General features: G+C 53.1%; 6 protein-coding genes; 2 read left to right on the top strand and 4 right to left on the bottom strand.

Annotated features, from left to right (window-relative positions):
• Positions 1-794: 794 nt before the first annotated feature.
• On the top strand, positions 795-2599 carry CHC_T00009089001 (WD40-repeat containing protein). XM_005717340.1 is given in 2 exon segments: positions 795-2426; positions 2427-2599. The coding sequence occupies 1 exon segment, from the start codon at positions 795-797 to the stop codon at positions 2424-2426; it is 1632 nt and encodes a 543-aa protein (XP_005717397.1). The 3' UTR covers positions 2427-2599.
• Positions 2600-5780: 3181 nt separating this feature from the next.
• CHC_T00005748001 (hypothetical protein) lies at positions 5781-5952 on the bottom strand. XM_005717339.1 is given in 2 exon segments: positions 5781-5826; positions 5827-5952. The coding sequence occupies 1 exon segment, from the start codon at positions 5950-5952 to the stop codon at positions 5827-5829; it is 126 nt and encodes a 41-aa protein (XP_005717396.1). The 3' UTR covers positions 5781-5826.
• Position 5953: 1 nt separating this feature from the next.
• Positions 5954-6833, bottom strand: CHC_T00005747001 (hypothetical protein). XM_005717338.1 is given in 2 exon segments: positions 5954-6068; positions 6069-6833. 1 exon segment carries the CDS (start codon positions 6831-6833, stop codon positions 6069-6071), a length of 765 nt encoding a protein of 254 aa, XP_005717395.1. The 3' UTR covers positions 5954-6068.
• A 746-nt stretch (positions 6834-7579) lies between these two features.
• CHC_T00005746001 (hypothetical protein) lies at positions 7580-9856 on the top strand. Its single transcript, XM_005717337.1, has one exon. The coding sequence runs from the start codon at positions 7580-7582 to the stop codon at positions 9854-9856; it is 2277 nt and encodes a 758-aa protein (XP_005717394.1).
• Positions 9857-10025: 169 nt separating this feature from the next.
• CHC_T00009212001 (succinyl-CoA synthetase alpha chain) lies at positions 10026-11126 on the bottom strand. XM_005717336.1 is given in 2 exon segments: positions 10026-10190; positions 10191-11126. 1 exon segment carries the CDS (start codon positions 11124-11126, stop codon positions 10191-10193), a length of 936 nt encoding a protein of 311 aa, XP_005717393.1. The 3' UTR covers positions 10026-10190.
• A 485-nt stretch (positions 11127-11611) lies between these two features.
• CHC_T00005745001 (hypothetical protein) lies at positions 11612-12461 on the bottom strand. XM_005717335.1 is given in 2 exon segments: positions 11612-11705; positions 11706-12461. The coding sequence occupies 1 exon segment, from the start codon at positions 12459-12461 to the stop codon at positions 11706-11708; it is 756 nt and encodes a 251-aa protein (XP_005717392.1). The 3' UTR covers positions 11612-11705.
• Positions 12462-12875: the final 414 nt, after the last annotated feature.

Raw genomic sequence — 12875 nt, 5'->3', positions numbered from 1 at the left:
ATCGGGCTATGGCAAAACCTTGTTTCCACATGGATGACAAAAAGCACGGCGATGTCGATTTAAAAGATGTCATAGCCTCTAAAGATTTCATGGCAGAGATGGATTGGGTTGGCGGCGATAAGATGGGAATCATTGGCGGCAGTTATGGCGGCTATATGGTGGCCGCAGCCCTCGCGTTTGAACCCGATGAATTTGATGTCGGCGTGAATATCTTTGGAGTGACGAATTGGGAACGAACCCTAAAGTCCATACCGCCATGGTGGGAGAGCTTGGTGGGTGGGAAGGGTATGTTTGTTGGGTTGACATTGTAATTGGTTCGAGCCATTGAGAGTACAATGTAATTTCAAGTGGAGTGTTGTAGTTGTGCTCATACTGTAGTTTGTTCGTAGATTGGAATTGGAAGATGATAATTGCGAGAAAACGCAGCTTTTCGCCCGCGATCAATTACAATCGGTAGTGTAATTGGTTGAGAGCATTTGATCGACGGGGTAACTACAAGCAGGGCCATGTAGTTGGGATGCGAAAGTGGAAGGAGCGCAAATTAAAAACTTCCGATCGCAATTCAACCCCTCGCAATTATGCGGCGATCAATTACAAACGCCTTGCCCAATCAGCCAGGTCACGCTGGTCGTGCCCCTCTGCCCCCTCGCAATACCGAATCGCGCCCCCTTCCATCGATGCATTTCAACCGCCTCTCCCCCCCCCCCCTTCCCCCAAACCTTTAACCCGCAGCAGCCCTCCCCCCTCCACCCCCATGACTTCCTCTTCCTCCTCGCCCCACCTCAAACAATAGCATGCCCCCCTTCGCGTCGGGCCCCGTGCCCGCTCTGGCCCTCTCGCCCTGCGGCACGCGCGTCGTCGCGGCTGCGGCGCACGACCACATCTCTCTCCTCACTCTGCCTGCGTCCCCCTCCGCCCCCCTGACCAGCCTCGCGCTTCCGCCCGCGCCCGCGCTCTTCCCCGTGCTGTCTGTCACAGCCCTGTGCTTCCCGTCGTCCTCGGCCGTGTACACCGCCGACGCGCGCGGCTCGTTCAAGCGCCTCGCCGCCTCGGACGGCCTCGCCGAGCAGTACACCGTCGCCGCCGCCCATTCCGGCGACGAGCTCACGGCCATCGCCGCCCTTTCCGACTCCTCGCCGGTCGCCACGTCGGGCAAGGACGGTGCCGTGCGCCTTTGGGACCCGGAGACGCGCCAGTCCATCGCCAGGCTCACGGGGCATCGCTACGAGGTGCGCGACGTCGCCGTCGCCTCTTCGAGCGACTCTGCGGGCGCCGCCGTCACCGTCGTCGCCTCGGCGGGCCGCGACAAGACCGTCCGCCTGTGGGACGTGCGCGCAAGCTCCGGAAAGGAGGTCCACTGCTTGCGTGGCCACGCCGGCTGGGTCCATGCCGTCGCATTGGGCAACGCCCCTGGGGGGCCGATCGCTCTCAGTTGCGGAGGTGATAAGACAGTCAGGGTTTGGGATCTCACTGCTATGAAGGAGCGCATGGTTATGCGCGGGCATGAGTATCGCGTGTGGGGCCTGGCCTTGGCGAGTGATGCGGCCTTTGCGATTACGGGCTCTACGGATGCCACTGTTAGGGCGTGGAACCTGGGAGAGGGTGAGGGCGCGGGCGACTGTCATGTGTATGAGGGGCATACCGACTCGGTACTGAGTGTGGATGTTGCCAGGAATGGCGTGTTTGCTGTTTCCGGGTGTGAGGATGGCGCCTTGTTTATGTGGGATTGTGCTACGCTGTTTGGGAGGGACGCGAAGAAGGAGGTGCACACGGAAACGCTTATTGATGTCGCGCCTGTTCCGAAGCTCGTCGAGAAGGAGGCCGTCACGAAGAGCGTTATAGCACCGAAGCAACTCGATACGGAACCTTTGATTGTAGAAAAGCAGATGCCGGAGGAGAAGCTGCCTGTGCTTCGTGAAACAAAAATCGCTTCCCCGTTCAGAGTCTCGACAACGCCGGCCTTTACTGCTTCCCCTCGCAGAGCTCCCATAACATTGGTTTCTGATGCAATACCAGACACGGGTATGACAACCGATGGGTTGAAGGCCGCTGCTTCCGTCACTGTTGACCAGGAACCCAAATTTGACAAGTCCGCCGCAGAGCTTGTAAACGCTTTGAGACGAATCAAGGACTTGGAAACAGCGCTTGCCGAATCCAAGGAACAGCTGGAGAGCCGGAACAGGGAAATAGCTTCACTGAAGAAGAGCACACTCGAGAAGGACAATGAGCTGTCTCTTCTTCAACGACAAATCGATTCTTCGAAGAATCTTATCAACGCTGCCAATGTACGGGCAATCCTGGCTGCAAACCCGAGAAAGGTAGACGAAAGCCTTGACTACGAGGAACCTGTTAACAAGATCGGCGCGGTTTCGGACAAGCTTAGCGCCCTCGTGGCAAGACTGGATGCAATGGTGGCCACACATTAATTGTGACAATGCCCTGCAGCAGAAGAGCTCCGTTTAACTGAGTATTGTAAGAAAGCATCTGGCGAGGGAGGGGAATGGGGTGCAGTACTCTTATGCCTTTATATATATTAATCAACAATCACTACAATGGATACACTTTTTGACTCAGACTCTAAAAGAGATAGCAATTTTCCAATTTTCCGTTGCGCCAAATGTAGTCAGCCTGTATTGCCTAACTTCGAACTGCAAAAGGAGCAAACATGTGAAGCTGAGCAGCTTTTGTAATGCAAAAAGCGTGCGAACGTTTTTTTTTTTTTATGTACCAGGAATTGTCTATACAGCACATGAGGAATTAGGCTCCCCCGTAGGATACACGTATGGGCTGAAAACAGCGTCACTCCTCTCGAATTATTACGAGGCAGGAGAGGAGACGAGAGCACCGCCCTTGTATTTCGTTTCTGTAAGCACCTCTGACGTTCGGATACAAGGTGAGAAAACTTCAAACTTCTGCCCCATGACGGCATGGTGAGCAGAATCAAAAGACTGCCATTTGCAGGATGATATGGGACGCGGACGTTCGATGTGAAAGATCTGCATACGTGTTTTTGAATCTGTTCCGCAAAGTGAAAATAAAGAAGCCATTTTGAACATCTCTAATATAAGATGCATTCTTGTTTACATGCTCCACCGCCTTCCATGGGTCAGACAACTGACACTGGTGATGTTCTGCTACATGAAAGATTATTATGCAATATCCGCAGGCAAGAAATTCTCTGAAGTGAGTGGCGTAATGGGCAGTGTAGGTAACCTTTCACAGTGGTAGCTTTTTCATCTACAGGATATCGTTTTCTTATCATTCAACACTTTCAAATGCTTTTCTACAAACTTCGTTCGATAAAGAATATCAACCACTGCTTCTCATCGTCGTTCTGATTCTTGCGGGGTTGCGGGGTTTGACTTTTTCCATTATCAAACCGAAGACTGAAGATATCTCTCTATGTGTGAAGGGCTGCTGAGTTTGTTCCCCAAAACCATCCGTGCAACCCAACATTCCGACCAAAGAACCGCACAGGTCGCCATTTTCTTGCAATAGAATAAGGCATCATGTCTCGTAGGGCGAAGCGAGATGAGGTCAGAATCACTTTGGAAGACCGTCTTGGCGCGGAAGTGCTCAAGAGGCTTGAAACCATGGCAGAAGAGTTCGTGCGATTCGAAAGGGGCCAGTTTGGCTTTTTTATCGACCCTGCCAGATATGCCGTAAGGCAGAGGCAGGTCGGTCCGCTCGGACGAGGTAGACGTCGTAAAGTTGTTGCTGGTGTCGACAAGGATGGCAATGTCATTACGGCATGGATTGGTGTTGATGCGAAGAACAAAGGTACAAAGACCCAGGGAGGTGAACTAGTTTCTATTCCGGATGGATACGGAGACGGCGGGACTTTGGGGACTGGGAAGGGAGGGAAAGGGGGTGGAGGTGGCGGTGGCGGGGGTGGAGGTGGTGGTGGAGGTGGTGGAGGTGGTAGAGGTGGCGGTGGTGGAGATGGTGGTGATGGTGGTGATGGGTCTGGAACTGGTGCAGGTGGCGGTGGACAAGGACCGGGTGGTAAAAAGGGTGGGGCTCAAAGTGCAGCTGCTGTAGCGAGAGCAGCTGCTGAGAAAAGAGCTGCTGCAAGCGTAGCCGGGTCACCAGGAGCGCCTGGTAGTTCTCCGTCAGGCGGTTTTGGAGGTCCAGGAGCACTCGATCCAAATGCACCTTCTGTTCCAAAGCCACCAGTCGGGGCCCTTGCCGCCAAGGATAATGAGGCCAGAGGACGGAAGAAAAAGCCCTTGCATTGGGCTAAAGTCCCCAAGAATCTGCTTAATGGAACCTTTTGGACCACATTAGAGGATGGAGGGCTGCGCCTGGTGTTCACCTAATCGATGAGCTATTTGGAGTTGATGTTGCTCCCCAGTTTGCTGTTGAAGTGGAGGAGGCGAAGCCTGAGGTTTTGCAGCACAAGCGAAAGCATAACATTAACATCCTGTTGGCAAACTTGAAGATGTCTGCCGATGAAATCAAAGATGTCGTGCGGGTACCCACATACAAGGATATAGAGTCGTCAACTCTACAGGCCTTATTGATTGTTTGTCCATCTGCAGAAGAAGAACAACTCCTCGTCCAGAACGCGAACATAAGGGATCAGGTTGATAAAACTGATGCCTTCATGATGGACTTAGCAGAACTAAGCGGGCTTCGGGGGAAAATTGTATGTGCCGCCGCTGCGAAGACTTTCAATGATGAAGCAGTTGACGTAATTCGTAACATGGACACATTTGCAATGATTCCAGCCGAAGTTCAGAATTCTGCGAAGCTGAACAAAATTCTTGAAATCGTACTGGCACTGGGGAACTTTCTAAACTCTGGTACAGGGAGAGGAGGAGCGCATGGATACAAACTTGAGGCATTGGCAATGCTTGGTACAGTGAAGGATGCGCGGGGAGATGCCTTGCTAGACTATCTTGTCCGGATGTTGATGCGAGACTTTCCAGGGGTCCTTCCCCTCGATGATATGCCCACTCTGGAACGAAGTGCAACAATTTCGCTTGATGCTATCGGTGAAGAAGTTCAGCATTTAATGGACAGCGTGACCCAAGTGTCTGAACAGATTAATGTGATTGGGGACAATCCGATACTATCTAACTTCAAAGCCGATATGGTAGTTTTTGCTGAGGAGGCTGTTAAAGTGAGGGAAGAGATCGTTTCGCTCCGAGCCCTCATGATGGACAAGCTACAGTCCATGATGGCACACTTCGGAGAGCGAAACAAAGCAGCTCGGGGGCGTCAGGAGGACGTCCTCCGGATGCTTAGAGAGTTTTCAGATGAGCTGAAGACTGGAGTGGCTAAAGCAGAAGAAAAAGCGGAAAGAGAAGCTAAGAAAGCGAAAAAGAACGCTGGCAAGACAGGAAAAGAGCTGGTACCACCGGGAGTGACGGTTGCATCCTCTGTCGAACCTGTTGTTCAAAGAGGAGACTCGGATACTGCAAGCGCACCAGTGAACCAGTAGTAGTCAAAACAAGACGGAATTCACACTAAAGATAACTAACCGAATGTATGTCCTCTTTTGTGTACTAATTTTCGCCGCTCATGCTACAATCTTTACTTGCGACCAATGTGCATGGGAAAGCCCTTTGTCCTCAGTTGCAGTGACCCGTCATGCTTTGAGACTAGAACATCGGGCGGACGTGGGAATGTTGGTGTTCAGTGGTATTGAAGGAATGGCGGGCATCACATTGCCGTTCTCCATAGGTCTGTGCCGAGGATGGTGGACTTGTTTCAAGATGGGCTTCGAAAACGCACATCGATACTCTTGTGACCTGGTGCGCAAAGAATTCAAAATACATGACGAAGCAACATGGCTTAGTTTATCTTCTGTTGGGACGGTTATTAGTACAAACGACATAGGTATCTATTCACATTGACCAGGAAAGTGGCGTACTGTATATTTCTTCGCATAAACGGTAGATCGTGAAGAACCATGCAATGTTGGACTGAGTTCGGGGTGAACGCCATATGCCAGAGGACTTTTTTTCAGTCAAACGGTGATGTTCCAGAATAAAATCCGTATTGTCTAATCAGTAGGGAGTTACTTGCACAAGATGTATTGGTAGGAGTGGCCTGGGCTTGAGTCAGGTTGGCAGGAGGTTTTGTGCCTTCTCTGCATCGCGAGCTGGCTCCTCAAAGATTCTAGCAGTTCGTGAAAAGGTCTCGGATTGTGCTTGTGCCACGTTTAGTGTCCATTCGCTCATGTTGCTGGTGGCGTAGGACACCAAGCTCTGAATTTCGGCCATGAGGGTATCGCTAGTTGCTTTCCACATAGGCACTGCTGATTCCGCCATCGAGTTTAGACTTTCCTTTCGAGCGAGATCCTCGGCGGCTTGGGCCTGGCGCATGTAACGTAAATACTCGGTCTTCTGGGCGATATATCGCTTCTTGAGTGGGACAATCTTGCCGTTGTATGCCTCATCAAAGGTGCGTGACAGATCGGACATAGGTGTGGACATATCCAGCGCGAATCGCGCGACAGCGTTAGAAGCTGACATCTGGGCTTCCCCCAAGCCCCGTTGCGCGTCGATACGTGCCGGAGAGAGCTGCTTTCGGAGCAGGGCGAGCAAGTTGTCGTTCGGCGTGGCAAGAATGGTAGCGATGGCGGCCTCCGAACGTGCGACGTCGAGCAGGCGGGTGCGATGTTGGTCGACGGCGGAGGCGACAGATTGAAGCATTGTGCGGAGTTCATCGAGATCCAGCAGGGCGTCCAAAAGGCGCTCATCGTCCTGGTAGACCTCGCGGCCGGGTTTGAGACCCATCTGCTGAATGGATTGCTCGAACGAGCGCTTCGCCATGGCGACCTTAGGCTGCAAGGCGACATTCATGTTGGTGGAGGCGCGCTTCATGCGGTCTTGGATGTCCTTCATCCAGGACGACTCCATCGTGCGGCAGGGAGGTGGGGAAGGGGTGCGGCGAAGGCGGAGGGGGGATGGAAGGGGCGGTGTTGGGAGCGCAGGACGAGCGCAGGGTGGCAAACTGGGTGAGGGTAGGTATCTCCGGTGGGCTGTTCAAGTACAGCGGGTGATGGCAGGCAGGAGAGGTTGGTGACGGCACACGGGTGATACGTAAGTTTGGCGTCCCTTTCCAAACGGAGACAAAGACATGGGAGCATTGGCAACTGGGCACACCTTGTTGCTTTTGACGCTGCTGGATTATTATCAAGACATCTGTCTCACCATTACATCCGAAATTGGTCTGCCATTACATTTTCGAGAATGTAGTTTCTTCGAAAAGACACATGAACCGACACGTGTACGGTAAGCTGAGTACCTGAGCATACCTGAGCATACCTGAGCATTGCATGTCTGCATGCAATGCTCGACTTTCGACTTTCTACTCAAAAACTACATTAGAGCGATTTTCAAACGGTGCCGTTTCCCGCGGAATAAATCCGCCTCAGTTGTCCAAGAAGAGGGTTTTCCATACCCCTTCTGCCGATCAAATGTATGGACTTTCCGCTCGCGCAGGACACCCCCTCGATCAAGAGCTCCTTTTTTTTATGGTAACCTGACTCATCTCGACAAGTGCCCGTCCACCCCGCCATTCAGCAATATCCAGCCCCTGCGAAACCATGTCAACAGCAGACGGCGACATGGTCGACAGCGGAGACATTAAAGATGAGGACTTCTTGCAACTGCTCGACAGCGATCAACTCCTCTACAGCCTCGCCACTCAACCTCAACCCATTCCGCCAAACTCTGCAATTCATTCGCCCTCTCAGCAAACGTCAGAGGGTGACGGTCCGTCTAAAACAGAACAATCCACTGTGAAAAAAGAAGCAAAAATGGACTTAGCTCTTGTCAAGATCGAACAACAGGCCGATCAACAGCAGCCTACGCATGTCTCTGGCGCTGCGATATCTGTTGCATCGGAATCTTCAGTCAATCCTGCGGCAGTCCTAGCCCCTCAGGCAATGCTCGATGCGCGCCAGCGTCGCCGCAATATCACAGCTGAAATTAACAAGGCTTTGGAGCAATGGAGGCCAACACTCAAACAACCGTTCGGGGAAAAGCCGCCATGCACAGTGAATACCATCAACGAAAATTCCTTTCCAAAGCCCAAACGGAGAAAACCCAACTTTACACAATCCGTCCCAGCTGCAAACCTTGAAAATTTTCAATCAAGTCGTAGTCGTCAACATGAACAGAACACCCCCTCAACCGTGAAAGAAGAACTACAAGATCAAATCAAAGACCAGACTCAACAGTCACAGAAAAATGCGGAAACCAAACAAAAGGACCTAAGCAAAGAAGAGGAACACAACGAGGACGAGGTAGACCATTTCGTTGCGGACCGGTATCAAGCAGAAGCAATTCGGGCCGCAAAACAAGGCGAAAGCTTCCTGTTAACGGGTAGTGCAGGAACAGGCAAGTCTTTCGTTTTAAAGCACGTTATAAGCGTGCTTAGAAGCATGGGTAAGGTGGTTGGTGTCACAGCGAGTACAGGCTGTGCAGCAGTTGGAATTGGTGGGGGCACCATTCATTCATTGAGTGGTGTGGGTATTGGGATGGACCCAATTGAGAAATTGGTGCGCAAGGGGCATACTGATCGTGTTTTGCGAAAGAGGTTGAAACAATTGGACGTGTTGGTCATCGATGAGATATCTATGATTGATAGCTTCCTGTTTGATAAGTTAAATGCAATTATTGCTGCGGCGAGGTGTCCACCGCCAAAAAGGGACTCCGGAATCACAAGAGGAATCAGGACACTCAACAGCGGTCCCGGTGGACTGTTCACTCTCAAGCCGTTTGGTGGATTGCAAGTCATTCTATGTGGTGATTTTTTTCAGCTCCCTCCAGTTGCTGCGTCCGATACACGCTTCGTGAATAGCTCTGAAAAGTTTTTTGCGTTTGAGGCAAAAACGTGGAAGAGGATCATCAAGAATACTTATGTCCTACGAGTTGTTCATCGTCAGGCAGATCGACAGTTTGCCGGGTTACTCAACGAAGTACGCCAGGGTGTGGTTTCAGAGTCAACCATGCAGGTTCTCAATGCCTGCCTTGTGAATCCTCTCAAGCCGCTCGTCGAGGTGGAAGAAAATGGGAGGCGCGTGGCATTCACAAAACTGTTTTCATACAGACGGCAAGTAGCGAGTGAAAATTCATCGCAGCTGAAAAAGCTGAAGACAAAAGGAATTCGTTATGACGCGTATGATCAAATTCATCGATCGGAGTTAGGAACACTGACAGCTCGTCATGTCCAACAAATGTTAGATAACACAAACTGCGCCCAATCTATTGAGTTGCGACGTGGATGTCGCGTGCTTTGCACGAAAAACCTAGACACAGGGCTTGGTATTGTCAACGGCGCCCCGGGAATTGTTGTAGGTTGGTCCCGACCACTCATAGAGGTTTACCAGAAGCGTAAGGTCGAAGATCCTAAACTCAGGTTCGATCGCTTCGGACCGCAAGACCTCAAAGACACGGAAATCTTCGAGTTGGACAACCCTGGAATCAGCCAAGCTCTGGAAACTCAAGCCCGAAGTCAGGACGACTGTCCGGTCATGTCTGGTCGTATGCTGGGCGAGGTGCTTCCAGTAGTTTTGCTTGATAACGGGCAACGATGTCTGATGGAACCGGTAGACTGGGAAGTGCATGGGACAAAAGGACAGGTGGTCGGCTTCCGCAGACAAGTTCCATTAATTCTCGGATGGGCTCTCTCCATACATAAAGCGCAGGGCATGACTCTTCGCGATGTTGAGACTGACGTCGGAGGCGCTTTCGATTATGGTCAAGTGTATGTCGCACTCTCGCGTGCCACAGCTGTTAAAAAGCTGCGATTGCGGAGCTTTAATCCAAGAAAGATTGTCACGCATCCGAAAGTCACTGAATTCTACGCAGCGTTGGATAGGACGTCGTCACCTAGATAAAAGCGCCGTGCGTGAGGCTGTACCATCGACAAATGTGAGCATTTGTTGGGTGGGAATCGAGGTAGATAGCGCAAATAATGTATTTGACGGTTCGGCAGCAATACGCAACCGCCCATTTGAGTGCGAAGGACGGAGCGCATGTCGAGGTGCGGTGGACAAGAAAGATGTGTTTTTCTTGATTTTTGTGTCATGAAATCAGTTTTATATGTAAGAGGAACATTAGTACATGAGCCCGGCTGGGCCTTCACACAATGATGTGAAGAAACCAAAGCCCTCGGCGGCGAGCAACTTGCCATCACCCTTCACTCGCCGCTGAATCAACTGAGTGTCCTGCTCATGCCAATCCGGCTATTTGCAATTCCGCGAACATCGTAACCCCCATAGTAGCTGGGGATTGAACAACAGTAGCACCAGCAGCTTCCAAAGCGGCGATTTTGTCTGCGGCAGTGCCCTTTCCACCAGCGATGATGGCCCCCGCATGCCCCATCCTCCTCCCTGGTGGGGCGGTAATGCCCGCGATAAAGCTAACAACCGGCTTCTTCACCGGATGGCCTTGCAAAAAGTCAGCAGCTTGTTCCTCCGCCTGCCCGCCGATCTCTCCGATCATGACGATGCCCTTCGTCTCCTCATCCTGCAAAAAGTAGTCCAAGCAATCAATAAAATCTGTACCATTAAACGGATCACCGCCAATCCCTACGCACATGCTCTGTCCAAGTCCAACGGCCGTCGTTTGATGCACAGCCTCGTAGGTCAGCGTCCCCGATCTAGAAACAACACCTATAGACCCCGGCGCATGAATATGCCCTGGCATGATGCCGATCTTGCACGCCCCAGGCTTGATGATGCCCGGACAGTTGGGACCTATCAACCTCGTTTTTGTGGCATCCTTCATGACGCTCTTCACGCGCACCATATCCCTCTGCGGAATTCCCTCCGTGATGCAAACGACGAGGGGCATTTCGGCCTCAACGGCCTCTTCGATGGCGGCGGCAGCGCCGGCGGGAGGGACGAATATGACGGAGGCGTCGGCGCCAGTTTCAGCGCGGGCTTCGGCGACGGTGGCGAAGACTGGGCGGTCGAGGTGGGTCTGGCCGGCCCGTTTCGGGTTTGTGCCGCCCACGACGTTGGTGCCATAGGCCAAGGCCTGCTCCGCGTGAAAAGTGCCTTGCTTGCCGGTAAAGCCTTGGAAGAGCACGCGCGTGGCGGCAGAGACGGCCGGGGCAGGCCGCGACGAGGCGGCGCGCGCGAGGGAAGAGGCGACGGAGGCCATTTTGGAATGGGGGAGAGGGGGAATGGCGCGCGCGAAAGGGAGAGGGGAGAAAAGTAAGCGGGATTGGGAGAAGGGATTGATGGGGTGAGAATGAGGATGCGGGCGTTGGCAAACAATCAAGGATAAGTAATGACACGTCGTCACGCGTGGCACGGAGGGGGGTTCCGAGTTTCTACAGCGGTGCTACAGCAAGGCCCGTGGTGAAAATTGGATCTGGCAGGAAATTGGATCTGAAGATTTGAGATCAAATTGCAACGCACATGGTGGCTGACGCAAGCAAGGCATTACACGGAGGGGTTGATCAAGGTCTACATCTCTTCGACGTGGAAGATACCGGGATAGTAAAGCTGAGTACGAGGGGTAAGTCCGCGATGCCTCGTAACTATCCGCAAGGACGCAGGTCATGCGGAAAGTGGAATAGAGAAGGGGCGAGCGAAGAACAAGAAAAGATTCCCTTGGGCGCGAATAAACAGCGCGATTGAAAACATTAGTAGTCATAATTTACAGACAAGACTCGCCGCGCGTAACCTTTCGGTGCGCAGGCGCTTGCAGCGGCAGTTAACTCGGTGGTAGAAAAAACTAGTAGTTTGTAGTACGTAGTGACACAAGAAATGTCTTGACGACCGGATGGCGAAAACACGGTGCGTCATTGAGCGCGGCGAACTGAGGCTTCGGACGCGACGAGCTTAGCCTTTTGGCGAACGACGGGGGAAGGGACAGCGGCGTGGGTCTTCTTAACGGCATAGTTCTGAAAGCCGGAGTATACGAGAGCCGAGCCGAGGACCAAAGGGGCGACGACGCACGACAGCGACTCAGGGCAGGCGGTGAGGACTGTGCCAAGCAGAGATATGAAGCGGGTAGCAAAGGCAGAGACGGGGACGAGTGGGGGAACCAGGGTGGCGACGACGAGGCGAGGTGGTGGGCGCGAGACGCGCGAGACGGGCTTCCGGCGGCAGACGGCGGCTGAGGAAAACAACATAGTACGAGAGGGTGGTGCGGGGGTGCGTTGCGCTGAGTGGGGAGGGGAGGGTGTGGCAGAGGAGGGGGGGCGGGTGAAGGGGATAGCGGGGACGGAGGGGTGGTGTGGGGGTGGTTCGTTAAGTACTGTAGAGAAAGGGGCACAAAGCGGGGGGAACAACGTGTCCACCACGGCGCCCCTTGCTGATGGTGCCCGGCGTCGGTTTTTTGGTGTCGGAGGAGATGAGCACAGGACGCGATCCATAAGAAGGGCGCACGTGTACAGTGGAAACAGGTGGAAGGGGCGAATGTGCCTGCGTCTCGGTGGCGGATGTGCGGGCCAATGAGGAGGCGGGTGCGGGGCGCGCAGATTTGCATACCGGCATGGCACGAGCCTATTGGGCGGGCGTGTGCATCCACAGCAATCTCAGGGCGCATTTGCGCCAGGTAGACCGCGACGCAAAATCTTTGCGGCGGCCACCCCCGACGTCGAGCGCACACTTGTGCTGTGTGCAGCGGGGCGCGTGGTTTCCGACGGCGACGCCTGGACGCGCGCCGCAAGCGGTTACATCACTGTGCAAAGTATTTGCACACCTACCGTTGATGCTGGACGCATGTTCAGGGCGCTGGCCAGTGATTTTGCAGCGGCCCGGATATTAAACATGACATGGGACCGCGCGCTGAAGTGCTGACGGTGAAGCAGCGGGGGCTTGCAACGCGACAGGATGTTGGAAGTGGGGCGGCGTCTGAAGACACTCCTGAACCTATCAATCGCATTTGTATATCAACCCG

This window comes from Chondrus crispus, genomic scaffold, assembly GCF_000350225.1.
Source record: "Chondrus crispus Stackhouse genomic scaffold, scaffold_310, whole genome shotgun sequence".
Lineage (NCBI taxonomy): Eukaryota > Rhodophyta > Florideophyceae > Gigartinales > Gigartinaceae > Chondrus > Chondrus crispus.
Note: the sequence above shows the minus strand (reverse complement) of the source record. Positions and strands in the feature narration are given on the sequence as shown.